Source organism: Tachyglossus aculeatus, chromosome 5 (assembly GCF_015852505.1).
Source record: "Tachyglossus aculeatus isolate mTacAcu1 chromosome 5, mTacAcu1.pri, whole genome shotgun sequence".
Classification (NCBI taxonomy): domain Eukaryota; kingdom Metazoa; phylum Chordata; class Mammalia; order Monotremata; family Tachyglossidae; genus Tachyglossus; species Tachyglossus aculeatus.
In genome coordinates this window covers 36,881,566-36,908,744 of record NC_052070.1, presented here as the reverse complement: position 1 = coordinate 36,908,744, position 27,179 = coordinate 36,881,566, and the positions used below count along the sequence as shown (strand labels likewise).

Here is a 27,179-nt window from a genome sequence, read left to right as displayed (position 1 = left end):
TCTGTTGTATTGTACTTTCCCAGGTTCTTAGGACAGTGCTCTGCACACGGAAAGCACTCAATAAGTACCATCGATTGATTGATAGATACGGAGAAGGATGAAGCAGTCCAAGGCATGTTGCAGGCTGGGCTTGGGGGCTTGGTCACTGGAGTCTCTTGGGGTGGGAGGTTGGGAGATGGAGGACAACAATCAGTCTATCAGTGGTATTTATTGAGGGGTCACTGTGTAGACCACTGTACTAGGCACTGGGGAGACCACCATATAACAGTTGGTAAATATGTTTACTGCCCACAACAACTTTTCTATGGATGTCTATGGATGGCTAGAGGACACCCTTGAGGAAGATAGGGGCTAGTCTACAGAGCAATGGGCATCAGCCAGATTTTCCATGGTGTAGTCCAATGGATCTGCTCCTCTAGACTGTAAGCTCGTTGTGGGTGGGGAATGTGTCTGTTTATTGTTATACTGTACTCTCCCAAGCACTTAGTACAGTGCTCTATACCCAGTAAGCGCTCAATAAGTACGATTGAATGAATCTCCAGAGCAGCAATTTTCCTTCCTCCACGACCGCTATGTAAATTCTGCCAAGGACTTTCTCATGTGTGGTCTTAGGATGCTGCCAAGTGATGCAACTTTCCACTAGGTGAGTGAGGTTAGAGGGTCAGTAGAGGTGTGTCCTGCATTCTTTTGTGTGGCCAGCATTCCTGCAACCCTGCTCAGAGCAGGGTGGGGAGGACAGAACTAGGACCTGTGAGAAGCAGTGTGGCCTAATGGACGGAGCGTGGGCCTTGGGAGTCAGAAGGACCTGGGTTCCCATCCCAGCTCCGCCATTTGTCTGCTATGTGACCTTGGCCAAGTCACTTGACTTCTCTGTGCCTCAGTTCTCTCATCTGTAAAAGGGGGATTAAGACTGAGCCCTATGTGGGACAAGGGACCGTCCAACCCGATTACCTTGTATCTCCCCAGCGCTTAGAATAGTACCTGGCACATACTAAGCACCTAATGCATACCACAATTATTATTATTATTGCTATTATTATTACTATCTGTGGGTACCCAAGATTATGAATCCTCCGGCCCTGAATCACAATGCCAATCCCTGCAGACTCAGTTTCCCTGCGTATTTGGCTCTCCCAGGAAATGTTAGAGTTGAGGTGGGTTTGGGGGCTGGAGCCGAGAACCCAGATGGGTACCTGCCTCTCCAGTGCTGACTGCAAGAGCTGGAGAAACTGTAACGGGAAGGTTGCCCCCTGCCCCTTCTTCCCCCAACAAACACACAACACAGACACACACACACATATCCAGGGTGAGGGGGTGGGAGACCAGGTGTCAGTCATTCCAAAGACTCTGGAATGTCTTTGCCTTAGGTGCCGGGAAGAAACACTTCTGGAATTTCCCTCCTCTTTGCCCGCCGAGTTCCCCTCATTGTTCCTTGATTCCTGAGCGATTCCTGTGCCCGGGGATGGATGTGAACCCGGCGTCTCCAGACCTGACTGGCCAAGTTTTCAAGGGCAGCTCTCCGGAAGCAGGTACAATCCAATTCCCAGCTCCACCTCTCACCCGCTATCGGTCCTTCCAATATCAACGTGCAGCCTGTCCTCTGGGTGGGCATGCTTCCACTAGAGATCCCAGCCTCACTCAGCTCAGAAAAGAGGGCCAATCAATCAATCGTATTTATTGAGCGCTTACTATGTGCAGAGCACTGTACTAAGCACTTGGGAAGTACAAATTGGCAACACATAGAGACAGTCCCTACCCAACAGTGGGCTCACAGTGGGCCAGCCTCTCCGGGCCAGGAGTGACTGGGACGTGGGGCTGGAAATGGATTCAAACCCAACCGGATCATAGCTTGTCTCTGGCACTGTTGATGTGGTGCGCTCTCTTCAAATTCCACCCCAAGGCCATTCCCGAGATTATAGTAATAATATTTAATTTAATATTAATAATGATGATGGTAATTATTATTATTACTCCTCCTGGGAGTCAGGACATGGGTTTTAATCCCCACTTTGCCACTTGTCTGCTGTGTGACTTTGGGCAAGTCAGTTAACTTCTCTGTGCCTCAGTTACCTCATCTGCAAAATAAGGCTTAAGACTGTGAGCTCCATGTGGGACACGGACTGCATCCGTGTATCTACCCTTGTATCTACCCCATAGCTCAGAACAGTCCCTGACATAGAGTAAGTGCTTGAAAAATATCTTTAAAAATTGTGCTGTCCCTTCTGTGCTTACTATGTGACAGGCAGTATACTAAACAATGAGTAGGTATAATGCAGTGAGACTGGATTCAATCCTTCTACCACATGACAATCACAGTCGAAGGGGAGGCAGAGAAGGTATTCCTTTTTCATTTTACAGATGAGGAAACCAAGGCACAAAGAAGTCAAGAAACTTGCCCAAAATAGGTCAGAACTCTCAGGTTCTGAAAGATTCATCTTGTTGGGCAAGAAACATGTCTACCAACTCTGTTATATTGTACTCTCCCAAGCACTTAGTACAGTGGTCTGCACAAAGTAAGCACTCAATAAATATGATTGATTGCTTGATCTTGTAGCATCATTTCCTCCATGCAATTTTCGCTGAAGAATCTGAGCCCTTTGAGGGCCAGGGGCTGTGGCTAATTCCCACCCTTTTCCAGTGCTTAATACAGTGCTCTGCATACAGTAAGCACTTAACAAATAAATAAATACTGTTACTACTAACAACCACTGCAGATTTCCCTAGAAAAGCTGACAGACAGCTCAGTTTCATCTCCTTTGTCGCTGGCCCAAATCAGCTTCCCCACAAGCCCTGAATCCTCTGACCACAGAGATTTGTTTCTCTCTATGTTTCATGTTTCATCAGAAGACAGCAGGCTGTTTTCCAGGGCGGGAGATCAGTGTTTGGCTTTTGCCAGCAGAAAAACACAGAAACCAAACGGTGGTTTCTCCTTCCTGAGTCACCGGGGGCTGGATTTTCCGCCGGGGGTTCTGACCTAGACGGAAAAGTTTGAATACGGCACTGTTTCTGGTCTAGCTGGGTCTCCAGTTAACACCACGTCTCCCACGCCCTGTTGTCTGAAATTCCATCTTTCCTTCAAGAAGGTTCAAAGAGGTTTGAGAAGACAGATTCACAGACAGCAGGTCCTTAGGGGGAAAATTTAGGGGTGTTAGATGGCCCAGCTATCAATCAATTGTATTTATTGAGCGCTTACTGTGTGCAGAGCACTGTACTAAGTGCTTGGGAAGTACAAGTTGGCAACATATAGAGACAGTCCCTACCCAACAGTGGCCTCACAGTCTAGAAGGGGGAGACAGAGAACAAAACCAAACATATTAACAAAATAAAATAAATACAATAGATAAGTACAAGTAAAATAAATAAATAAATAGAGTAATAAATACGTACAAACATATATACATATATAGAGGTATAAGCTATAAGCTATTACCTAAGGAGTTGGACGTTAGGAAGGCAACCACCAGACTGATCCACCAGGCATGTTCCTAGAATGTAAGTTCCTCCAGGACTTAGATCACTGACGTTTGGAAGTTTGACATTCACCCCTGACAGTCACCCCACATCCAACCCCACAGCACTCATGTAGTATCTTTAAATTCTGTATTATACATTTTTCATTTATATTAATGTCTGTCTTCCCCTCTAGGCCATAAGCTCATTGTGGGCAGGGAATGTGTCTGCTAATTCTGTTGTAATAATAATAATAATAGTGATGGTATTTGTTGGGCACTTACTATGTGCCACATACTGTTCTAAGCGCTGGGGTAGAAACAAGGTAATCAGGTTGTCCCATATGGGGCTCACAGTCTTAATCCCCATTTTACAGATGAGTTAACTGAGGAACAGAGAAGTTTAGTGGCTTGCCCAAGGTCACACAGCAGACAAGTGGCAGAGCTGGGATTAGAACCCATGACCTCTGTCTCCCAAGCCCGCGCTCTTTCCCCTAAGCCACGGTGCTTCTCTACTCTTGTATTGTACTCTCCCAAGTTCTTAGTATAATGCTCTGTACAAAGTAAACGCTCAATATATACTATTGGTTGATGGATTGAGTCTGGGATCATGTGTGCCTTGCCTCACTTGGATTCACCCAAGTGTTAAGTGCAATGTTTCGCACTCAGTAAGTGTTCAATAACCAGATGATGCTGACAGACTGAGGCAGACCACTGAGCTGGAGGGTCCTTCAATCGATTCCAAAAGGGCAGTGTTATAGAGAAGCAGCGTGGCTCAGTGGAAAGATCCCGGGCTTTGGAGTCAGATGTCATGGGTTCAAATCTTGGCTCCGCCAACTGTCAGCTGTGTGACTTTGGGCAAGTCATTTCACTTCTCTGTGCCTCAGTTACCTCATCTGTAAAATGGGGATTAAAACTGTGAGCCCCACATGGGACAACCTGATCACCTTGTATCCCCCCCAGCGCTTAGAACATTGCTTTGCACATAGTAATCGCTTAACAAATGCCATCATTATTATTATTATTCTCTGGGCCTCAGTTACCTCATCTGGAAAATGGGGATTAAAATTGTGAGCCCCCTGAGATAACCTGATCACCTTGTAACCTCCCCAGCGCTTAGAACTGTGCTTTTAACATTGTAAGTGCTTAACAAATACTATCATTATTATTATTATTATATTGTCTTAGGGTTAACTATCCACCTAACTCAGTGTCATTTTCTCAGTCCCTCCATGCACCTGTTTCACCGTGGGCAGGGAATGTGCCTGTTATACAGTTATGTTGTACTCTCCCAAGTGCTTAGTACACTGTTCTGCACAATAAGTGCTCAATAAATCGATTGACTAAGTGACCGACTCCTCTGACGCAAAGGTTAATGATAAAAACAGCAATAGTAATAATAATAATACTAGCATTTGTTAAGTATTTACTCTGAACCAAGCACTGTACTAAGCACTGGGGTGGATACAAGATAATCAAGTCCGACACAGGGGTCACAGTCTCAGTAGGAGGGAGAACAGCTACTGAATCCCCATGTTTCAGATGAGGGAACTGGGGCCAAGAGAAGTGAAGTGACTTGCCCAAGGTCACACAGCAGACAAGTGGTGGAGCTGGGATTTGAACCCACAACCTCTGAGTCCTAGGCCCACGCTCTTTCCACTAGACGGTGCTACTTATTCTCGCAAATGTGCAGAACCTCACATTAAGCAGCATGGGAAGCTGGGTGGAAAGCAGTATGCCCTAGTGCCAAGAGCCTGGGCTTGGGAGTCAGAGGTCATGGGTTCTAATCTTGGCTTCACCAGTTTCTGCTGTGTGACCTCGGGCAAGTCGCTTCACTTCTCTGTGCCTCAGTTATCTCATCTGAAAAATAATAATGATATTTGTTAAGCGCTTACTATGTTCCAAGCGCTGGGGGGGATGATACAAGGTAATTAGGTTGTCCCAGGTGGGGCTCACAGTCTTAATTCCCATATTACAGATGAGGGAACTGAGACACAGAGAAGTGAAGTGACTTGCCCAAAGTCACACAGCTGACAAGTGGCGGAGCCGGGATTAGAACCCATGACTTCTGACTCCCAAGCCCAGGCTCTTTCCACTGAGCCACGCTGAAAAATGGGGATTAAGAGTGTGAGCCTCGTGTGGGACAGGGACTGCGTCCAACCTGATTACCTTGTTTCCACCCCAGTACCTAGAAAAGTGCTTGGCACAGAGTAAGCCCTTAATATCAAAATTATTATTATTATTATCATTATCAAGGAAGCTCAAGCTGAGCGCCACCCTGCACTGAACGCCTCGTGGACGCCGCCCGCTCGCACACATCCGTGTCTTCCGACAGCTCTGTACACAGACAAGGGTTGCCAGAAAAACATTTCTTAAGTCTGCCGCCGTGTTTGCTCAGAAGTACGAGGTGATAACACACAGAGTCTGGCTCCGGTCTCCATCGCTTCCCTCTTTTCCACTGGAATGATGTAATTTCTGCTTCCAAGGCAGAGCTTGCTCTAGAATGACCCATCGGGGGGTTTGTAGTCCCAGAGCAGCTTCACACCCAGGCCTAGATCATTGTTCCATTTGTTCGTCAAGCCGAGCAAGTTGCTTCCTATGGCCCTGGCCCTGGTCAGTTCCATATTTACATTTTCGGAGCTCCTGGGGGCTTCTCACATACGTATCAGAGAGCTCCCGGACTTCTCTAAACAAACGCCATTCCTTAGCTGTTCCTTGGCCCTCTGACAGCTCGCTCGGCCATATGTCTGGAAGCATTTCTGAAAGAAGGGAGCTTCACAGAGAAAATGACTCTTCCAAAACACGGGTAATGCCGAAGTTCCCCTCGAGAGGGATGAAAGGGTTAAATGAATCGACTTGCAATGGACCACTTCATCAGCCTCCTCAGTGACCTCACTGCCTCCAGCCTTGCCCCTCTCCGGTCCTTACTTTACTCTGCTGCCCTGGGGGGAAGCGGCATGGCATGGTGGATATACAGCACGGGCCTGGGAATCAGAAGGTCATGGGTTCTAATCCTAGATCTGCCACTTGTCTGCTGGGTGACCTCGGGCAAGCCACTTCACTTCTCTGTGCCTCAGTTACCTCATCTATAAAATGGGGATTGAGACTGCGAGCCCCACGTGGGACAGGGCCTGCGTCCAAACCAATTTGCTTGCATCCACCCCAGAGCTTAGTACAGTGGCTGGCACATCTATAATTTCACTTATTTAGATCAGTGCCTGTTTACTGGTATTGATATCAGTCTCCCCTCCTCTGGACTGTGAGCCCATTGTGATGATGATGATGATGGCATTTATTAAGCGCTTACTATGTGCAAAGCACTGTTCAAAGTGCTGGGGAGGTTACAAGGTGATCAGGTTGTTCCACGGGGGGCTCACAGTCTTCATCCCTATTTTTTACAGATGAGGGAACTGAGGCACAGAGAAGTTAAGTGACTTGCCCAAAGTCACACAGCTGACAATTTCTAGACTGTGAGCCCACTGTTGGGTAGGGACCGTCTCTATATGTTGTCAACTTGTACTTCCTAAGCGCTTAGTACAGTGCTCTGAACACAGTAAGTGCTCAATAAATACGATTGAATGAATGAATGAATTGGCGGAGCCGGGATTTGAACCCCTGACCTCTGACTCCAAAGCCTGTGCTCTTTTCCACTGAGTCACAGGATTGTCTCCCTTTATTGCTGTATTGTACTTTCCAAGCGCTTAGGACAGTGCTCTGCACATGGTAAGCGCTCAATAAATACGATTGAATGGATAAGCACCTAAAAAATACTGTCATTATTATTATTAGTAGTAGTTTTTCTAGAACACTGTTCGGTGAACATCTCCTGGCTCCTCAAGAGCCTCCAACGGCAGCAATCATTGCTGCATCTGGCAGAAGCTTCCCGGCTGGTTTTAAATCCTTCAGGCAGCTCTCTCCCTCCTACCTATCATCAGTCCTTTCTCACTACAATCTCGCTCCCACACACTTATAATAATAATGATAGCATTTATTAAGCGCTTACTGTGTGCCAAGCACTCTTCTAAGTGCTGGAGAAGTTACAAAGTGATCAGGTTGTCCCACGGGGGGCTCACAGTCTTCATCCCTATTTTACAGATGAGGGAACTGAGGCCCAGAGAAGTGAAGTGACTTACCCGAAGTCACACAGCTGACGATCGGCGGAGCCAGGGTTTGAACCCATGACCTCTGACTCCAAAGCTGCTTCTATAACTTGACTTGACTTATCCTATTTATTTTATTTTGTTGGTATGTTTGGTTCTGTTCTCTGTCTCCCCCTTTTAGACTGTGAGCCCACTGTTGGGTAGGGACTGTCTCTATGTGTTGCCAATTTGTACTTCCCAAGCGCTTAGTACAGTGCTCTGCACATAGTAAGCGCTCAATAAATACGATTGATTGATTGATTGATTCTCTTGACTTCACTCGACTTCTCTAACGCTAACCTACTCACTGTGCCTCCATCTCCCTGCCGCCCATGCCATCAACTCCTTACTCACACCTCCCTCTTGCTTGAAACTCCCTCCTCCCCCATCTCCGACAGACAGTAATAGTAGTAATAATAATCGTGATATTGGTTAAGCGCTTACTACATGCCAGGCACTGTACTAAGCTCTGGGGGGGATACAAGCAAATCGAGTTGGACACAGTCCCTGTCCCACGTGGGGCTCCAAGTCTCAACCCCCACTTTAAAGATGAGGGAACTGAGGCGCAGAGAAGAGAAGTGACTTGCATACAGCAGATAAGTGGCGGAGCCAGGATTAGAACCCATGACCTTCTGACTTCCAGTCTGTGCTCTACCCAATATACCTGTATATATGTATATATGATTGTACATATTTATTACTCTATTTATTTTACTTGTACATATCTATTCTATTTATTTTATTTTGTTAATATGTTTGGTTTTGTTCTCTATCTCCCCCTTCTAGACTGTGAGCCCGCTGTTGGGTGGGGACTGTCTCTAGATGTTGCCAACTTGTGCTTCCCAAGCGCTTAGTACAGTGCTCTGCACACAGTAAGCACTCAATAAATACGACTGATTGATTGATTGATTGATTCAAAGTCCTACTAAAATGATCTCTTCCAAGAAGTCTTCTCTGATTCACCTATCACATTAGAGAAGCAGCGTGGCTCAATGGAAAGAGCACGGGCTTTGGAGTTAGAGGTCCTGGGTTCAAATCTCGGCTCCGCCAATTGTCAGCTGTGTGACTTTGGGCAAGTCACTTCACTTCTCTCTGCTTCAGTGACCTCATCTGTAAAATGGGGATTAAGACTCTGAGCCCCATGTGGGATAACCTGATCACCTTGTAACCTCCCCAGCACTTAGAACAGTGCTTTGCATATAGTAAGTGCTTAATAAATGTCATTATTATTATTATTATCACCACCCCACACAATTCTCCCTCCCTCTTGCTACACCTATGCACTTGGGTCTGTTCCCTTTAAGCACTTTTCCACTAACCCCAGCCCCCGTCCCCAGAGGCACTTCTGCACAAAACCTTATACTCTGCTTCCTACCTGTAATTTATTTTAATGTATTCCTCCCTTCCTAGATTGTCAACTCCCTCAAGGGCAAGTCTACCTCCTCTTATTGTATAGTACTCTCCCAAGCACTTAGTACAGTGCTCTGCACACAGTAAGCTCTCAATAAATACCATTGATTGATTGCCTGACTGGGGAAAGAGTAAGAGTGAGTTTCTCTTTGCCATCCAAGGCTCCAGACTGTGGCTCTGGGAAGTTTCCCTGCAGGTGGAAGTTTATGGGGAGAGACCCAGGCCTCCAGAATCCCAATAGAAAGAGCATAGGGCTGGGAGTCAGCTTGGTTCTCAGAAAGCATTCAATAAATACAATTGAAAGAAAAAGAAAAGAAAAGACCTGGGTTCTAATTCCAGTTCTACCACCTACCTGCTGTGTGATCTTGGGTAAATCATTTAACTTCTCTGTGCCTCAATTCCCTCATCACTGAGCCACGGGGAGCAGCGTGGCTCGGTGGAAAGAGCACAGGCTTGGGAGTCGGAGGTCACGGGTTCTAATCCCGGCTCTGCCAACCGTCTGCTGTGTGACCTTGGGTAAGCCCCTTAACTTCTCTGAGCCTGTTACCTCATCTGTAAAATGGGGATTAAGACTGTGAACCCCACGTGGGACAACCTAATCATCTTGTATCCCCCCAGCGCTTAGAGCAGTGCTTCACATGTAGTAAGAGCTTAACAAATGTCATTATTATTATTATCAGCAAGATGGGGGTTCAACACCTGTTCTCCCTCCTACTTGGACTGTGAACCCCCTGAAGAACTTGATTATCTTGTATCTTCTCCGGCGGTTAGCACAGTGCTTGGCACATAGTAAGTATTCAGTAAATACCATAGTAAGTATTCAGTAAATACCAGAATTAAGCACAACCACCCCAACCACGGGAGCCTCGAGAACTCCACTGTGCCACTACCCCTGTATACACCAACTCCAGCTCAGTCTCTCCTTCCCACTTGCTGTTCCAGAAGCCCAGATTTCCAAGCGTGATGCAGAGCTGAGGCAGAAACACCCCCAGCTTGGAGTCTGACCGTGGGGATGACCAGAGCCGAAGAATTGTCACTTTTGTGAAGCTGCAGTCCCTTACTGTTGCAGTCGAAATGACTGCAGGGCTCTGAGGCTCTCACCTCTCCCCGAGACCGACCCCATTCCCAGAGAGATTAGAGGTTAGGGGATGGGGTCCAAAGTTCCTCACACTCTAAAAATTGCCCCCCACAGGTAGGGATCATCTGAAAAGATCTTTTGTCGACCTAGCAGATAGGTCTGCTGCCCCAACAGAGGCAGTCAATAATAATTATTGATTGCTTACTGTGTGCAGAGCACTGCACTAAGCACTTGGGAGAGTACAGTACAAAAATATAACAGACACATTCCCTGCCCACAATGAGCTTACAGTCTTCAGGGGGAGACAGACATAAATATAAATAAATAGGATTAGAGGTATGTACAGAAGTGCTATGGGACTGGGAAGGGGGACAAATACCATCTCTAGATGTTGCCAACTTGTACTTCCCAAGCGTTTAGCACAGTGCTCTGCACACAGTAAGCGCTCAATAAATATGATGGAAGGAAGGAAGGGATAAAAGGAGCAAGTCAGGGGGACACAGAGAGGCAGCGTGACTCAGTGGAAAGAGCCCGGGCTTTGGAGTCAAAGGTCATGGGTTCAAATTCCAGCTCCACCAATTGTTAGCTGTGTGACTTTGGGTAAGTCACTTAACTTCCCTGTGCCTCAGTTCCCTTATCTGTAAAATGGGGATTAAGACTGTGAGCCCCATATGGGACAGCCCGATCACCTTGTATCCCCCCAGCTCCTAGAACAGTGCTTTGCACATAGTAAGCATTTAACAAATACCATTATCATTATTAAGGGAGTTGAAGAAAAAGAGAAGAGAACTTAGGGAAGGCCTCTCTTAATTGTGCCTTCAATAAGGCTTTGAAGAGGGGAAAGTAATTGTTGGATGCGAAGAGGAAGGGTGTTCCAGGCCAGAGGCAGGACATGGGCCAGAGGTCAGCTGCGAGATAGATGGGATCGAGGTTCAGAGAGAAGGTTGGAGAAGACTGGTGTGGAGTGAAGTGTGGGGGCTGTGTTGTAGTAGGAGAGTAGTGGGGTGAGGTGGGAGGGCGCAAGGTGATGTTTTGATTTGGAGGTGGATAGGCAACCACTGGAAGTTCTTGAGGAGTGGGGAAATGTAGCCTGAACATTTTTGTGGAAAATTAATTCGGGCAACTGAGTTCAGTATGGGCTGGAGTGGGGCGAGAAAGAGAGCTCAGCAAGGAGGCTGATATAGTAATCAAGGCGGGATAGGATAAGTGCTTGGATTAATCTGGTAGCAGTTTGGATGGAGAGGAAAGGGAGGATTTAGCGATGTGGTGAAGGTCGAACAGTCAGGATTTAGTGATGGATTGAATATGTGAGTTGAACGAGAGAGAGAGGAGCCAAGGATAACACCAAGGTTACAGGCTTATAATAATAATAATGGCATTTATTAAGCACTTACTATGTGCAAAACACTGTTCTTTGAAGCACGGCTTCAACTATCATCTCTATGCTGATAACCAAATCTACATCTCTGCCCCTGCTCTCTCCCCCCTCTCTCCAGGCTCGCATCTCCTCCTGCCTTCAGGACATCTCCATCTGGATGTCTGCCCGCCACCTAAAACTCAACATGTCCAAGACTGAACTCCTTGTCTTCCCTCCCAAACCCTGCCCTCTCCCTGACTTTCCCATCACCGTTGATGGCACTACCATCCTTCCCGTCTCACAAGCCCACAACCTTGGTGTCATCCTCTACTCCGCTCTCTCGTTCACCCCTCACATCCAAGCCGTCACCAAAACCTGCCGGTCTCAGCTCCGCAACATTGCCAAGATCCGCCCTTTCCTCTCCATCCAAACCGCTACCCTGCTCATTCAAGCTCTCATCCTATCCCGTCTGGACTACTGCATCAGCCTCCTCTCCGATCTCCCATCCTCGTGTCTCTCCCCACTTCAATCCATACTTCATGCCGCTGCCCGGATTGCCTTTGTCCAGAAACGCTCTAGGCATGTTACTCCCCTCCTCAAAAATCTCCAGTGGCTACCAATCAATCTGCGCATCAGGCAGAAACTCCTCAACCTCAGCTTCAAGGCTGTCCACCACCTCGCCCCCTCTTACCTCACCTCTCTTCTCTCCTTCTACAGCCCAGCCTTCACCCTCTGCTCCTCTGCCGCTAATCTCCTCACCGTGCCTCATTCTCGCCTGTCCCGCCGTCGACCCCCAGCCCATGTCCTCCCCCTGGCCCGGGATGCCCTCCCTCCCAACATCCACCAAGCTAGCTCTCTTCCTCCTTTCAAGGCCCTACTGAGAGCTCACCTCCTCCAGGAGGCCTTCCCACACTGAGCCCCCTCCTTCCTCTCCCCCTCGTCCCCCTCTCCATCCCCCTGTCTTACCTCCTTCCCTTCCCCACAGCACCTGTATATATGTATATATGTTTGTACATATTTATTACTCTACTTATTTGTTTATTTATTTTACTTGTACATATCTATTCTATTTATTTTATTTTGTTAATATGTTTGGTTTTGTTCTCTGTCTCCCCCTTCTAGACTGTGAGCCCACTGTTGGGTAGGGACTGTCTCTATATGTTGCCAACTTGTACTTCCCAAGCGCTTAGTACAGTGCTCTGCACACAGTAAGTGCTCAATAAATACGATTGATTGATTAATTGATTGATTGATACTTCACTCTGGCTGCCTGGATCATATTTCTACAAAAACATTCAGGATGTCACCTCGCCTCCTCAAAAAACTCCAGCGGTTGCCCACCACCTCAGTATCAAGCAAAAATTCCTCACCATTGGCTTTAAAGCAGTCCATCACCTCACCCCCTTCCTACCTCAACTCGCTTCTCTCCTACAACCCAGCCCACAGAGTTTGCTCCTCTAGTGTTAACCTTCTCACTGTGCCTCCATCTTGCCTGTCTTAACACCTGCGCCTAGCCCTCATCCTGCTTCTGGCCTGGAAAGCCCTCCCTATTCAAATCCGATAGACTATTACTCTTCCTCCCTTCAAAGCCCTATTGAAGGCACATTTCCTCCAAGAGTCCTCCAGACTAAGTCCCACTTTTCCTCATCTCCCCCTCCCTTCTGCATCTCCCTGATTTGCTCCCTTTGCTCTTCTCCCCTCCCAGCCCCACAGCACTTACGTACAGATCTGTAATTTTATTTATTTGTATTGATGTCTGTCTCTCCACTTCTAGACTGGGCAGAGAATGTCATTGTTTAATGCTGGATTGTACTTTCCCAACGCGCTTAACCAGTGCTCTGCGTATGGTAAGCCCTCAATAAATACGATTGAATGGATGAATGAATCTTATCTATATGTTGCCAACTTGTACTTCCCAAGCACTTAGTACAGTGCTCTGAACACAGTAAATGCTCAATAAATATGATTGATTGATTGACTGATTGATTGCTGCCCCCTCTAAGAGGCTCAGACACCCATTCTCAGCTGGTCTGTTCCCTGGCCAGCTTTGAGTACAGAGGTAGTCATATAAGAGGTATCTGACATTTGTGAGTAGTCATTTGTCCAACTTTATACCGGACAGTCTAGCCTCTGCCACATTTTTATGTCCAGGACCTGGCCTTCACTGCCTCAGCTCCCGCTGCCGAGTTTCACGCTTCTCAAGGGAAGCAGTGTGGCCTAGTGGAGGGATCACAGGCCTAGGAGTCAGAAGGACCTGGGGTTTAATCCCAGCTCTGCTACTTGTGTGCTGGGTGACCTTGGGCAAGTCACTTCACTTCTCTGTGCATCAGTTACCTCATCTCACATTAAGAGTGTGAGCCTCAGGTGGGACAGGGACTGTATCCAATCTGATTAGCTTGTATTTACCTCAGTGCTTAGAAAAGTGCTCGACACATAGTAAGCGCTTAACAAATACCCAAATACCCAATATTATTTTATGGCTTGGAAGTCTTCTAGACTGTGACTTCTAGACTGTAAGCCCACTCTTCTAGACTATGAGCCCACTGTTAGGTAGGAACCGTCTCTATATATTGCCAACTTGTACTTCCCAAGCGCTTAGTACAGTGCTCTGCACACAGTAAGTGCTCAATAAATACGACTGAATGAATGAATGGTTCGCACGTACCTGGGGCACTGAAGAGGATTGTCAGATCTCTGGAGCAGAGAGAGGGTGACATGGGCCTCCCTGGGGACATGACCTACGTTCTGCAGATCTCTCTACAAGGTACTGCACAACGTCATAATGCTATGTTGCCAACTTGTACTTCCCAAGCACTTAGTACAGTGCTCTGCACACAGTAAGCGCTCAATAAATACGATTGAATGAATGAATGAATGAATGAATGAATGAATATGTTGCTTAATCTGCATATCACCCGCAGGGACAACTGAGGAACATCTGGGCCATATCCCTGAGTACTCGGCCACCTCACCCAGCTGACCACATTGAGAAGCAACGTGGCTCAGTGGAAAGAGCCCGGGCTTTGGAGTCAGAGGTCATGGGTTCAAATCTCGACTCTGCCACTTGTCAGCTGTGTGACTTTGGGCAAGTCACTGAACTTCTCTGTGCCCCAGTTACCTCTTCTGTAAAATGGGGATTAAGACTGTGAGCCCCCCATGGGACAACCTGATCACCTTGTAACCTCCCCAGTGCCTAGAACAGTGCTTTGCACATAGTAAGTGCTTAATAAATGCCATTATTATTATTATTATTATCATCCGGCTGACTATGCCCATCCTGGCCCGTTCTCCCACCTCCGGTCCCACCAATCTGGTCCGCCCAAGCCACTGGCCATCTCTCCTATCTAAGAGCCCTCCCTCTACACCAGCCTGCCTCTGAGGCTCCACCACAAGCCAACTGTCCACACTATCCCCCAAGGAATGCGCTGTGGGAAGCATCTATGGCCTATTCTCTGCAGGGAAAAGCTGCAGCCCCACGAGGCCAAGTCCCTGACTGAAGGGCCCTCGGATCCCCTTGCCTTTTTCAAATTAAAGCCCGCCTCTGCTGCAAGCACTTTATTTTGCAGCGTCGTAGCAGGGGGGCCAGTAGCCCATCACCACCACACGGAGTTGGCTGGTTCCAGGACCGGTGGGGACCAAATCGTCCGGGCCATGGCCAGAAATTTGGGCAAGCACTGTAGCGGGTTAGGGGTTCCACCCTCCAACCTGCCCTCCACTGTCCAGAAGTCCCTTTGGTGCTTTGGGGGACGCCTGGTCTGGCGGGCCACCAAAGGCTCTGTGGCGGCGGGGCGGGCCAGGGACTTGGTGCATTTTGGACGATCCAGGTGGGCGGCATGGCCCTGAGCTCCGACGACGCAGGTAGTGCTCCCTGGCCAGCTGAGGACGTTGGGGTGGCTGGCATCGGGGGTGGGGTGGGAGCCCCTGTAGCTCGTCCTGGGAAGCCGGCCACGGAGGTTTGGGCTCTCCGGAGACTCGGTGTCGTTGCTGGGCCTCCGGCTCCGTGGGCCGGTGCTGGTCGGACGGGTCAGAAAGCTGCCGCGGCCGGGGCCACCCCCGGAATGAGCTCCGATGGTGCAGCTCAGGTGAGACGGGTGGACCGAGTGGTGCAGGCAGGGCGCTGGGATGGATGGGCCGGTCGAGCCAGAGCCCCTCCTGCGGGGTGGGCCGAGGGTGGGCAGAGGGGAGTCCGAGAGGGTGGGGCCTGGAGGGTAGGCCCCAAGGTCGAGGCTGATGAGGTGGCCCGGGTTCTTGGAGCTGCGGGGTCCGCCTGGGCTGGGGGCTCGGTTGCGTTGGCTCCTGGGGAGTGGTCTGATTGAACCGCCCTGGTAGCTTCCGGGCATCTTCTCTGAGCTCGTCCACAGGCCGCAGAGACCCTCTCCTCTGTCTGCACCTCCGGTCCGCGTCGTGCTGGTTGCTGTAGATACAGCCAGTGAGTTCACTGGCTTCTGGAGCTGAATCTTCCTCCTGACTTCTCCACCCTCCTGCTCCTTCCCTCCTCTCCCAGAACCTCCTGTGGCCTCTTAAGATGCCGGATTCCATCACCCTGCATCATAAAGCACTATTGGGTTGGGCGGGGAGGGGTTTCCCCACTGAGCAGCTGGAACAGGGGAACAGGAAGAGGAAGGGGACTTGGGGAGAGGGGAAAGCTGATTTGATGCCTGGGACCAGGGATTCTTGGGTCTGACCCCTTTAATGTCCTGGTTCTGGCCGGCAGGAATCCAGCTCTCTTTCCCAGGAGTCCCCGCACATCCCTGTGCAGTGCTGTCATCGCTGGTCCCTCCCAGCCCACCTGTTCACTGCCCATCTGCCCCACTGTCTGTCTGACCGATGCCCATTTTCCCCTCTGTCTGCCTGCCTATTGCCCATAATAATAGTAATAATAATGATGGTATTTGTTAAGCGCTTACTATGTGCAAAGCACTGTTCTAAGTGCTGGGGAGATACAAGGTGTCCCACGTGGGGCTCACAGCCTTAATCCCCATTTTACAGATGTGGGAACTGAGGCCCAGGGAAGTTAAGTGACTTGCCCAGAGTCACACAGCTGACAATTGGCGGAGCTGGGATTTGAACCCATGACCTCTGATTCCAAAGCCCGGGCTCTTCCCACTGAGCCATGCTGCCTCTCTGTGTCCCCCTGACTTGCTCCTTTTATCCCTTCCTTCCTTCCATCATATTAATTGAGCGCTTACCGTGTGCAGAGCACTGTGCTAAACGCTTGGGAAGTACAAGTTGGCAACATCTAGAGATGGTATTCGTCCCCCTTCCCAGTCCCATAGCACTTCTGTACATACCTCTAATCTTATTTATTTATATTTATGTCTGTCTCCCCCTGTATACTGTAAGCTCACTGTGGGCAGGGAATGTGTCATATTGTTGTACTGTACTCTCTCAAGCGCTTAGTGCAGTGCTCTGCACACAGTAAGCAATCAATAATTATTATTGACTGCCTCTGTTGGGGCCCTGCTGTCTCCAGGCCCACTTCCTGTCTTCCTCACTGCTCACCAGCCTACTGTCCATTTGTCCACTGCCTGCCTGCCCACTGCCCAGTTGTCTGCCTTCCCACTGCCCATCTTCCCCACTGCTTAGGTGCCCACTGCCCATCTTCCTCACTGCCTGCCTGTTTACTGTCCATGTGCCCACTGCCCATCTTCCCCACTGCTTAGGTGCCCACTGCCCATCTTCCTCACTGCCTGCCTGTTTACTGTCCATGTGCCCACCGCCCATCTTCCCCACTGCCCACCTGTCTACCGCCCATCTGTCAAATATCTGCCTGTCCACTGCCTGCCTTTCTTGCAGACCCAGAGACTTGGCACCCTTGCTCCCTGCCCCTACTGTCCTGGTCCTGCTCATATAGTACAGTGCTCTGCACATAGTAAGCGTTCAATAAATACGATTGATGATAATCCAGCCACAGCTAATTTCACCCAGATTTTCTACTACTGCTTCCCAAAGAGAGAAACATTTCAGCCATCCCTCCTGGGCAGAGCTACCTCCCCATCACCCCCAGGACACCTCCCTTTCCTTGCCCCAGCTCACTAAACCTCACTTTCTTGGAGAAGCAGCGTGGCTCGGTGGAAAGAGCCCGGGCTTTGGAGTCAGGGGTTATGAGTTCAAATTCCGGCTCTGCCAATTGTCAGCTGTGTGACTTTGGGCAAGTCACTTAACTTCTCTGGGCCTCAGTTCCCTCATCTGTAAAATGGGGATGAAGACTGTGAGCCCACCGTGGGACAACCTGATCTCCTTGTAACCTCCACAGTGCTAAGAACAGTGCTTTGCACATAGTAAGCGCTTAATAAATGCCATTATTATTATTATTTCTTTTCCCCTCACCCTTTATGCTGTGTGTCACGGAGGGAGGTTTAACCTCTGACCAGAATCCTCCAGTCCCTGCCCCTCCTGCATTCCACCCCTTGAGAAAATAGAGGAGGGTAAAGCTCCCAACCCACCTTTACGAGGATCCTGGACCTGTCCCCTTCCACAGTTCTTTCTGGTCAGAATGCAGCTGGCCTGACACACCCCTTCCCTTCCCTTCCTTCCTTCCATTCCACTGCAATGTCATAAAACAGAGAACCTACAGCGTAGTGGTGGTGGAGATGTGCTAACAGAGGTCATCTGGTCCAGTCTTGTGCCTCCGGGCAGGTAGACCCTTAAACTGATAAGGACAGGTGGGTGTCTAATATTTTGTTAGATCTTTTGTTATTTCTAGACTGTGAGCCCGCTGTTGGGTAGGGACTGTCTCTATACGTTTTACTTGTACATATCTATTCTATTTATTTTATTTTGTTAATATGTTTGGTTTTGTTCTCTGTCTCCCCCTTCTAGACTGTGAGCCCACTGTTGGGTAGGGACTGTCTCTATATGTTTTACTTGTACATATCTATTCTATTTATTTTATTTTGTTGATATGTTTGGTTTTGTTCTCTGTCTCCCCCTTCTAGACTGTGAGCCCACTGTCGGGTAGGGACTGTCTCTATATGTTGCCAACTTGTACTTCCCAAGCGCTTAGTACAGTGCTCTGCACACAGTAAGTGCTCAATAAATACGATTGATTGATTGATTAATTGATCTTCGGGGCTGGAGATGCCACTACCTTGCCCCGCGGGAGGCTCGCCAAGACAGACCCCCAGGAGTGTCAGAAAGATATCACTAGGGTCTAATGAAACTTTTTCCTTCAGGTAAAAGCCTTTCATCATTCTTTCTCCTTCTACCTGGTGGAGAGGGAGAGCAGCTGGGCGGGGCAGGGAGGCCTGATTTGGCTTCAGACAAGCTTATCATTTGCTCCGGTTCACTTCTCATTTCCCTCAGGCTGGCCTTCATATCCCTGGCTCCAGGGCCCTCAGCCAGACAGCGGAACAAGAGCCAGGGTGGGAGCAGGAACCCCCTCCCCATCCTCCCCGCCTTATTTCCTTCCCCTCCCCACAGCACCTGTATATATGTATGTATGTTTGTACGTATTTATTACTCTATTTATTTATTTATTTTATTTGTACATGTTTATTCTATTGATTTTATTCTGTTAATATGTTTTGTTTTGTTCTCTGTCTCCCCCTTCTAGACTGTGAGTCCGCTGTTGGGTAGGGACCGTCTCTATATGTTGCCAACTTGTACTTCCCGAGCGCTTAGTACAGTGCTCTGCACACAGTAAGCGCTCCATAAATATGATTGATTGATTGATTACTCTATTTTATTTGTACATATTCTATTGAATTAATTCTGTTAATATGTTTTGTTTTGTTCTCTGTCTCCCCCTTCTAGACTGTGAGCCCGCTGTTGGGTAGGGACCGTCTCTATATGTTGCCAACTTGTACTTCCCAAGTGTTTAGTACAGTGCTCTGCACACAATAAGTGCTCAATAAATACGATTGATTGATTGATTGATTACTCTATTTTATTTGTACATATTTATTCTATTGATTTTATTTTGTTAATATGTTTTGTTTTGTTCTCTGTCTCCCCCTTCTAGACTGTGAGCCCGCTGTTGGGTAGGGACCGTCTCTGTATGTTGCCAACTTGTACTTCCCAAGCGCTTAGTACAGTGCTCTGCACACAGTAAGTGCTCAATAAATACGATTGATTGATTCATTGATTACTCTATTTTATTTGTACATATTTATTCTATTTATTTTATTTTGTTAATATGTTTTGTTTCGTTCTCTGTCTCCCCCTTCTAGACTGTGAGCCCGCTGTTGGGTAGGGACCATCTCTATATGTTGCCAACTTGTACTTCCCAAGTGTTTAGTACAGTGCTCTGCACAAAATAAGTGCTCAATAAATACGATTGATTGATTGATTACTCTATTTATTTTATTTGTACATATTTATTCTATTGATTTTATTTTGTTAATATATTTTGTTTTGTTCTCTGTCTCCCCCTTCTAGACTGTGAGCCTGCTGTTGGGTAGGGACCATCTCTATATGTTGCCAACTTGTACTTCCCAAGCGCTTAGTACAGTGCTCTGCACACAGTAAGCACTCAATAAATACGATTGATTGATTGATTACTCTATTTATTTATTTTATTTGTACATGTTTATTCTATTGATTTTATTTTGTTAACATGTTTGGTTTTGTTCTCTGTCTCCCCCTTCTAGACTGTGAGCCCACTGTTGGGTAGGGACCGTCTCTATATGTTGCCAACTTGTACTTCCCAAGCGCTTAGTACAGTGCTCTGCACACAGTAAGTGCTCAATAAATACGATTGATTGATTGATTACTCTATTTATTTTATTTGTACATATTTATTCTATTTATTTTATTTTGTTAATATGTTTGGTTTTGTTCTCTGTCTCCCCCTTCTAGACTGTGAGCCCACTGTTGGGTAGGGACCATCTCTATATGTTGCCAACTTGTACTTCCCAAGCACTTAATACAGTGCTCTGCACACAGTAAGTGCTCAATAAATACAATTGAATGAATGAATGAATGAGCAGAAGTGGGAGCAGGAACAGGAGCAGGAGTGGGAGCGGGAGGAGTGCTGAGCGGGTCAGCCCAACAGCCTGGTTGTGGGCGGCAGGGAGATCTCAACAAGTGGAGGGAGATTCATTCAATCGTATTTATTGTACAGAGAAGCAGCGTGGCTCAGTAGAAAGAGCACGGGCTTTGGAGTCAGAGGTCATGGGTTCAAATCCCAGCTCCACCAATTGTCAGCTGTGTGACTTTGGGCAAGTCACTTCACTTCTCTGGGCCTCAGTTCCGTCATCTGTAAAATGGGGATTAAGACTGTGAGCCCTCTGTGGGACGACCTGATCACCTTGTAACCTCCCCAGCGCTTAGAACAGTGCTTTACACATAGTAAGCGCTTAATAAATGCCATTATTATTATTATTATTATTATTATTATTATTGAGCTCTTGTGCTAGTAGTGGAGCCTCCAGGGGCTCGAGGCTCAGGGCCAGAGAATGGCGCCGTCTCTGACCCTGCAGCTCCCTAAGCTCAACCCCGACATAATCATAATAATAATTATGGTACTTGTTAAGCACTTACTATGTGCCAAGCACTGTTCTAAGCGCTGGGGTAGATACAAGTCAATCAGGTTGGACATAGTCCCCGTCCCACATGGGCCTCACACCTGTACTCCCCATTCCTTCCAATAAGCTGTTTGGCCTAGTGGAGAGCACAGCCTAGGAGTACGCTGTTGGGTAGGGACCGTCTCTATATGTTGTCAATTTGTACTTCCCAAGCGCTTAGTACAGCGCTCTGCACACAGTAAGCGCTCAATAAATACGATTGAATGAATGAATGAATGAGTCAATGGACCTGAATTCTAATCCCGCTCTGCCACTTGTCTGATGTGTGGCTCGGGAAAAGTCACTTAGCTTCTCTGTGCCTCAGTTTCCTCATCTGTAAATTGGGGATTAAGGGCCTGCTCTTCCTCTCTCTTAGATTCTGAGCCTCAAGTAGGACAGAGAATCTGTATGATCTGCATATATTTGGTGTGTAGGACCCACAGCAAGTGCTGAACAAATAACTCAATTATTATGCTGATCCCGCTAAGGGGCTGGGGGTGGGGGGCAGGGTTCAGAGAAAGGACAGGCAGCCCTATCTTTCCCAAATTTAGTCTTATAATAATAATAATAATGATGATGGTATTTGTTAAGCACTTACTATGTGCAAAGCACTGTTCTAAGTGCTGGGGAGGTTACAAGGTGATCTGGTTGTCCCACAGGGGGGCTCACAGTTTTAAAACCCATTTTAGAGATGAGGGAACTGAGGCCCAGAGAATAATGATAATAATAATGACAATGGCATTTATTAAGCCCTAACTATGTGCAAAGCACTATTCTAAGCACTGGGGAGGTTACAAGGTGATCAGGTTGTCCCACGGGGGGCTCACAGTTTTAATCCCCATTTTACAGATGAGGTTAAATGCTGCTTCCACGCTGCTGCTTCTTATGGGTCAGCAAGACCATCAAGCTGGAAATGGCCTGCAGGCTGGAGTCATGGGTGTGATACTTCGCTGCCCTAACACCAACTTACTCACTGTACCTCCATCTCATAATAATAATAATAATAATAATAATGGCATTTATTAAGCACTTACTATGTGCAAAACACTGTTCAAAGCACTGGGGAGGCTATAAGGTGATCAGCTTGTTCCTCAGGGGGCTCACAGTCTTAATCCCCATTTTACAGATGAGGTAACTGAGGCCCAGAGAAGTGAAGTCACACAGTTGACTACTGGTGGAGCAAAATTTGAACCCATGTCCTCTGACTCCAAAGCCCATACTCTTTCCACTGAGCCACGCTGCTTCTCATCTATCTTGCCCCCAACTCCTTAGCCTTGTCCACCCTCTGCCCCCAGAATTCCCTTCCTCTCTATCATCATCATCATCATCATCAATCGTATTTATTGAGCGCTTACTGTGTGCAGAGCACTGTACTAAGCACTTGGGAAGTACAAGTTGGCAACATTTAGAGACAGTCCCTACCCAACAGTGGGCTCACAGTCTAAAAGGGGGAGACAGGGAACAAAACCAAACATACTAACAAAATAAAATAAATAGAATAGATATGTACAAGTAAAATAAATAAATAGAGTAACAAATATGTACAAACATATATACATATATACAGGTGCAGTGGGGAAGGGAAGGAGGTAAGATGGGGGCATGGAGAGGGGGGCGAGGGGGAGAGGAAGGAAGGGGCTCTATATCCGAGAGTCCACCACTTTCCCCACTTTCAAAGTCTTATTAAAATCACTCTCTTCCATGAGGCCTTGCCCGATTAAACCTTCTACTCCTTCCCCTTCTGCATCACCTACGCACTAGGAGCTGTACGCTTTGAGCACTTGATATTCACCCCACCCTCAATCCTACAGTACTTATGTACATATCCATAATTTATTTATAATAATAATAATTACGGCATTTGTTAACCTCTTACTATGTGCCAGGGGTGGATACAAGCAAGCCGGGTTGGACGTAGTCCTGGTCCCATGTGGGGCTCTCAGTCTCAATCCCCATTTTACAGATGAGGGAACTGAGGCCCAGAGAAGTCTACTGCTCTAGACTGTAAGCTCCCTGTGGGCAGGGAGCATGCTTACCAAATCTTTGGTATTGTACTCTCCCAGTTGCTGAGTATGGAGCTCTACATACAGGAAGCGCTCAATAAATACCATTGATTGACTGACCGATTAATTTATTGACAGGACTGGGGAACTGAGATAGGAGTGGGGCAAGACTTGGGAGTGGAGAGGGAGAGGGAGACAGGGCTCTGCACACAGTAAGCGCTCAATAAATACGATTGATTGATTGATTGATTGATTGATTGAATGCCAACCTTCTCTCTGTATCTTGATCTCGTCTCCCCCGCCACTGACCCCTCGCCCACATCTTCCCTTGTGCTTGGAACTCTTTCCCCCTTTATATCCAACAGCCACCACTCTGCCCACCTTTAAACCTCTTCTAAAATCACTTCTCCTCCCAGAAGCCTGCCCTCACTAAGCCTCATTTCTCCTACTCACCCTCCCCTCTGAGTTGATTTTGTGTTTGGCTGAGTACCACTCTAACCCCACAGTGCTTATGTAAATATCATAATAATAATAATGATATTTATTAAGTGCTTACTATGTGCTAGGCACTGTACTAAGCGGTGAGATGGATACAAGCAAATCAGGTTGGACACCGTCCCTGTCCCACGTAGAGCTCACAATCTCAATCCCTATTTTACAGATGAGGGAACTGAGGCACAGAGAGGTGAAGTGACTTGCCCAAGGTCACACAGCAGACAAGTGGCAAAGCCAGGATTAGAACCCATGACTTTCTGACTCGCGGGTCTGTGCTTTATCCACTACACCATGCTGCTTCTCATTATACTTCACCACTTCCCCCATCTGTAATTCATTTTAAGGTCTGTCTTCCCCTTGTAGACTGTAAGCTCCTTGTGGACAGGGATTGCAGCTACCAACTCTATTATATTGTACTTTACCAAGTACTAAGTACAGTGTTCTAGACTGAAAACTCATTGTGGGTAGGGAATGTGTCTGTTATATTGTTATAGTGTACTGTTCCAAGAGATTAGTACAATGTTCTATTCACAGTAAGTGCTTAATTCATTCATTCGTTCAATCATATTTATTGAGCGCTTACTGTGTGCAGAGCACTAAATGCAACTGATTGGCTGAAAACTGGACAGGTGGGCTCAGCTTAACCCTCATTATCATCATCAAAATCATCATCATCAGTATTAATGAGTGCCAACCGTGTGAACAGCATTCTATTAGCCAATTGGGAGAATGCAATAGAAGTAGAGGATTGGATCCTAGCCTATAAAGAGCTTAATGGAAGAGAAGGGCAAACTTAAATAGTACCTACTCAATGAAAATCAAAGAAAAAGTAAATACAACCGGTAGTCGCCAAAGCAAGCAAAGAAATGAATAAATTAAGGAGTAGATACATGGAATGAATAAACAGATACACATATATAAATGCCAAAGTGAGTGAAGGAATGCCCTGTCCAGAAAGGTGAAGTTAAGAGGGGGTACCACTCCTGAGGGATTTTTTTAAGGTATTTATTAAGCACTTACCATATGCCAGGCACTGTACTAAGGGCTGGGGTAGATACAATAATAATAATAATAATAATGGCATTTATTAAGCACTTACTATGTGCAAAGCACTGTTCTAAGCGCTGGGGAGGTTACCAGGTGATCAAGTTGTCCCACGGGGGGCTTACAGTCTTAATCTCCATTTGACAGACGAGGTAACTGAGGCACAGAGAAGTTAAGTGACTTGCCCAAAGTCACACAGCAGACAATTGGCGGAGTCAGGATTTGAACCCACCACCTCTGACTCCAAAGCCCGTGCTCTTTCCACTGAGCCACGCTGTTTCTCAATATACAAGATAACCAGGTTAGACACAGTGGTTATCACACATGGGAGTCACAGTTTTGGGTTTTTTTTTTTTGTTTATTTATGGTATCTGTTAACCATTTACTATGTGCCAAGCATTGTACTAAGCTCTGGGGTAGATACAAGCTGATCATGTTGGACACAGTCCCTGTCCCACATAGTGGCTCATAGCCTTAATCCCCATTTTACAGATAAGGTAACTGAGGCACAGAAAAGTGACTTGCCCAACTCACACAGCAGGCAAGTAGCAGAGCTGGGATTAGAACCTGGGTCCTTCTGACTCCTATGCTCTATCTGCTAGGCCACGCTGCTTCTCTAGAAGGCTTTTGGAAGGCTAGAAGTCTTTTGGAAGGCTGTGAAGTTGGGAAGGGATGTAGCTTGGCAATTTGGGGCAGAGAGGAGGGGGATTGTGGAGAGATCGGTCAAAGCTGGGTAAGTAGGAGTGCCGTGAGTTGTCAGAGAAACCAGTCATGAATGAGGTGCAGCTGGGGAGAGCTTGGGAAGAGCAAAGAGTGTGAGCCGGAATGCAGTGGGAGAAGGGAGCAGAGTCAGCTGGCCGAGAGCCCTGAATCCTCCTGTCAGTCAATCAATCATAATTGGCAAGGACTTTGGTCTGATGTCTGGGGTGGGGGAGGAATTACAGCCGTTGGTGGATTTTGGGGTGGGAGGGAGTGATGGGTTCTAATGGTGATTGCAGAAGATGATGGCGGCAGTGGATTCTTGGACAGATTGACTTTTAGACTGTGAGCCCACTGTTGGGTAGGGACTGTCTCCATATGTTGCCAACTTGTACTTCTGAAGCGCTTAGGACAGTGCTCTGCACACAGTAAGCACTCAATAAATACGATTGATGATGATGATGATGATGATGATTGAAGAGGGGAGATAGTGAAGGTGGGGAGACCAGCAAGGAGGCTGAGGCAGCAGTCCAGCCAAGAGGAGATCAGGTTTTGGGTGGGTTGGTGGTCATGATGGGAGGAGGAAGGGAGTGGTCCATGCACAGTCTTCTAGACTGTGAGTCAGTTGTCGGGTAGGAACTGTCTCTATATGTTGCCAACTTGGGACTTCCCAAGCACTTAGTACAGTGCTCTGCACACGGTAAGCGCTCAATAAATCCGATTGAATGAAAAAATGAGTAATGGGGGGGAATAATAACCAGTAGGATTTAGACATAGACAATGTGAAGACAGAGACAAAGAGAAGTCAAAGATGGCACCAAGGTTGTGAGCTTTTAGGACTGAGTGGGGGGGATGATTGCAATGTTGGTTGTAATGACAAAGGAGGAGGAGGAAAGGAAGGGGAGAGGGGTAAGAGGGGGATGAAGAAGAGAAAGAGGAGAAAGGACAAGAAAGAGGAGAAGGAGAAGAAGCCTATAACTTTTAATAAAGGATCCCTGTTAAAGATTGCAGGTTAACTGAGGTTCCGTTAATTTTTTTATGATATTTGTTAAGCTCTTACTATGTGCCAGGTATTGAACTAAGCACTGAGAAAGACACAAGCTAATCAGGTTGGACACGATCCATGTCCCACTTGGGGCTCACAGCCTTAATCCCTATTTCACAGATGAGGGAACTGACGAAGGCCTGGAAGCAATCAGAGGAGCAGCAGCAGAGAGGATTCGGGGGACCAACGGGAGGAGGGGGGAGGCTGTGGTGGGAGTGGGGCTGGGAAGAGTGATGGTTTTTTAATAACGGGGAAGCCTTGAGTGGGCTTGAAGGCAGTGGGTAAGGAGTCAGAGGCGAGGGTGGGGTTGGTGATCGGAGAAGAGTATATGGAGGAGTCTGGGCCGGGTGGGGCTAGAGTTGCAGAGTGAGAAGGGGTTTCTGGTTAGAGAATAGGGTGGCGTGGCCTCAGAAGAGAGGAATAGGAGGTGGGGATGAGGGAGAAAGAGCAATGGGAGGGCTCAGGATTTGGACATGTATATTTAAAGCCGGTTTGCAGCCCCCACGGCCCCTAAGGTTCCCAAGGATCCCAAGGCCCCCACAGCCTCCAAAGTCCCCACAGGCTCCGTGGTCGCCACACATGAGCGCACAGTGACTAACCATCCAGCGGCCCAGAGCTCTCCCTGCAGGCCCGCGTAGGGCAGCTTCTTCCCGTTGTAGGCCATCCTTCACTAGGCTGCCCCAAACGCTTTTCTAAAATGTCACCCTACACACGGTCTCCCCTCTCCTCAAGAACCTCCAATGGTTGCCCATCTACTTCCACATCAAACAGAAACTCCTCAGCAGCACTCAATCAGCTTGCCCCCTCTTACCTCATCTCACTGATCTACTACAATCCAACCTACACTCCTCTAACGCCATCCTTCTCATTGTGCCTCGATGTCATCTATCTTAATAATAATAATAACGATGGCATTTGTTTGGCACTTACTATGTGCCAAGCACTGTTCTAAGC

General features: G+C 47.5%; 2 protein-coding genes across 2 annotated transcripts in view; one reads left to right on the top strand and one right to left on the bottom strand.

Moving 5' to 3' along the window:
- Positions 1-14,973: 14,973 nt before the first annotated feature.
- LOC119928896 (protein transport protein SEC31-like) lies at positions 14,974-15,880 on the bottom strand. The gene has a single exon (XM_038747406.1). The coding sequence runs from the start codon at positions 15,771-15,773 to the stop codon at positions 15,027-15,029; it is 747 nt and encodes a 248-aa protein (XP_038603334.1). The 5' UTR covers positions 15,774-15,880; the 3' UTR covers positions 14,974-15,026.
- A 2,148-nt stretch (positions 15,881-18,028) lies between these two features.
- Positions 18,029-27,179, top strand: part of CELA3B (chymotrypsin like elastase 3B) — a 42,835-nt gene continuing 33,684 nt past the window's right edge. Inside the window, exon 1 of the mRNA XM_038747134.1 lies at positions 18,029-18,098. The gene's annotated coding sequence lies outside the window, so the exon portion shown is untranslated. The remainder of the gene's footprint in view (positions 18,099-27,179) is intronic.

What these genes read in the sequence shown, in the direction of transcription:
- LOC119928896 (XM_038747406.1), bottom strand. Translation starts at nt 15,773, where the DNA reads ATGCCCGGAAGCTACCAGGGCGGTTCAATCAGACCACTCCCCAGGAGC.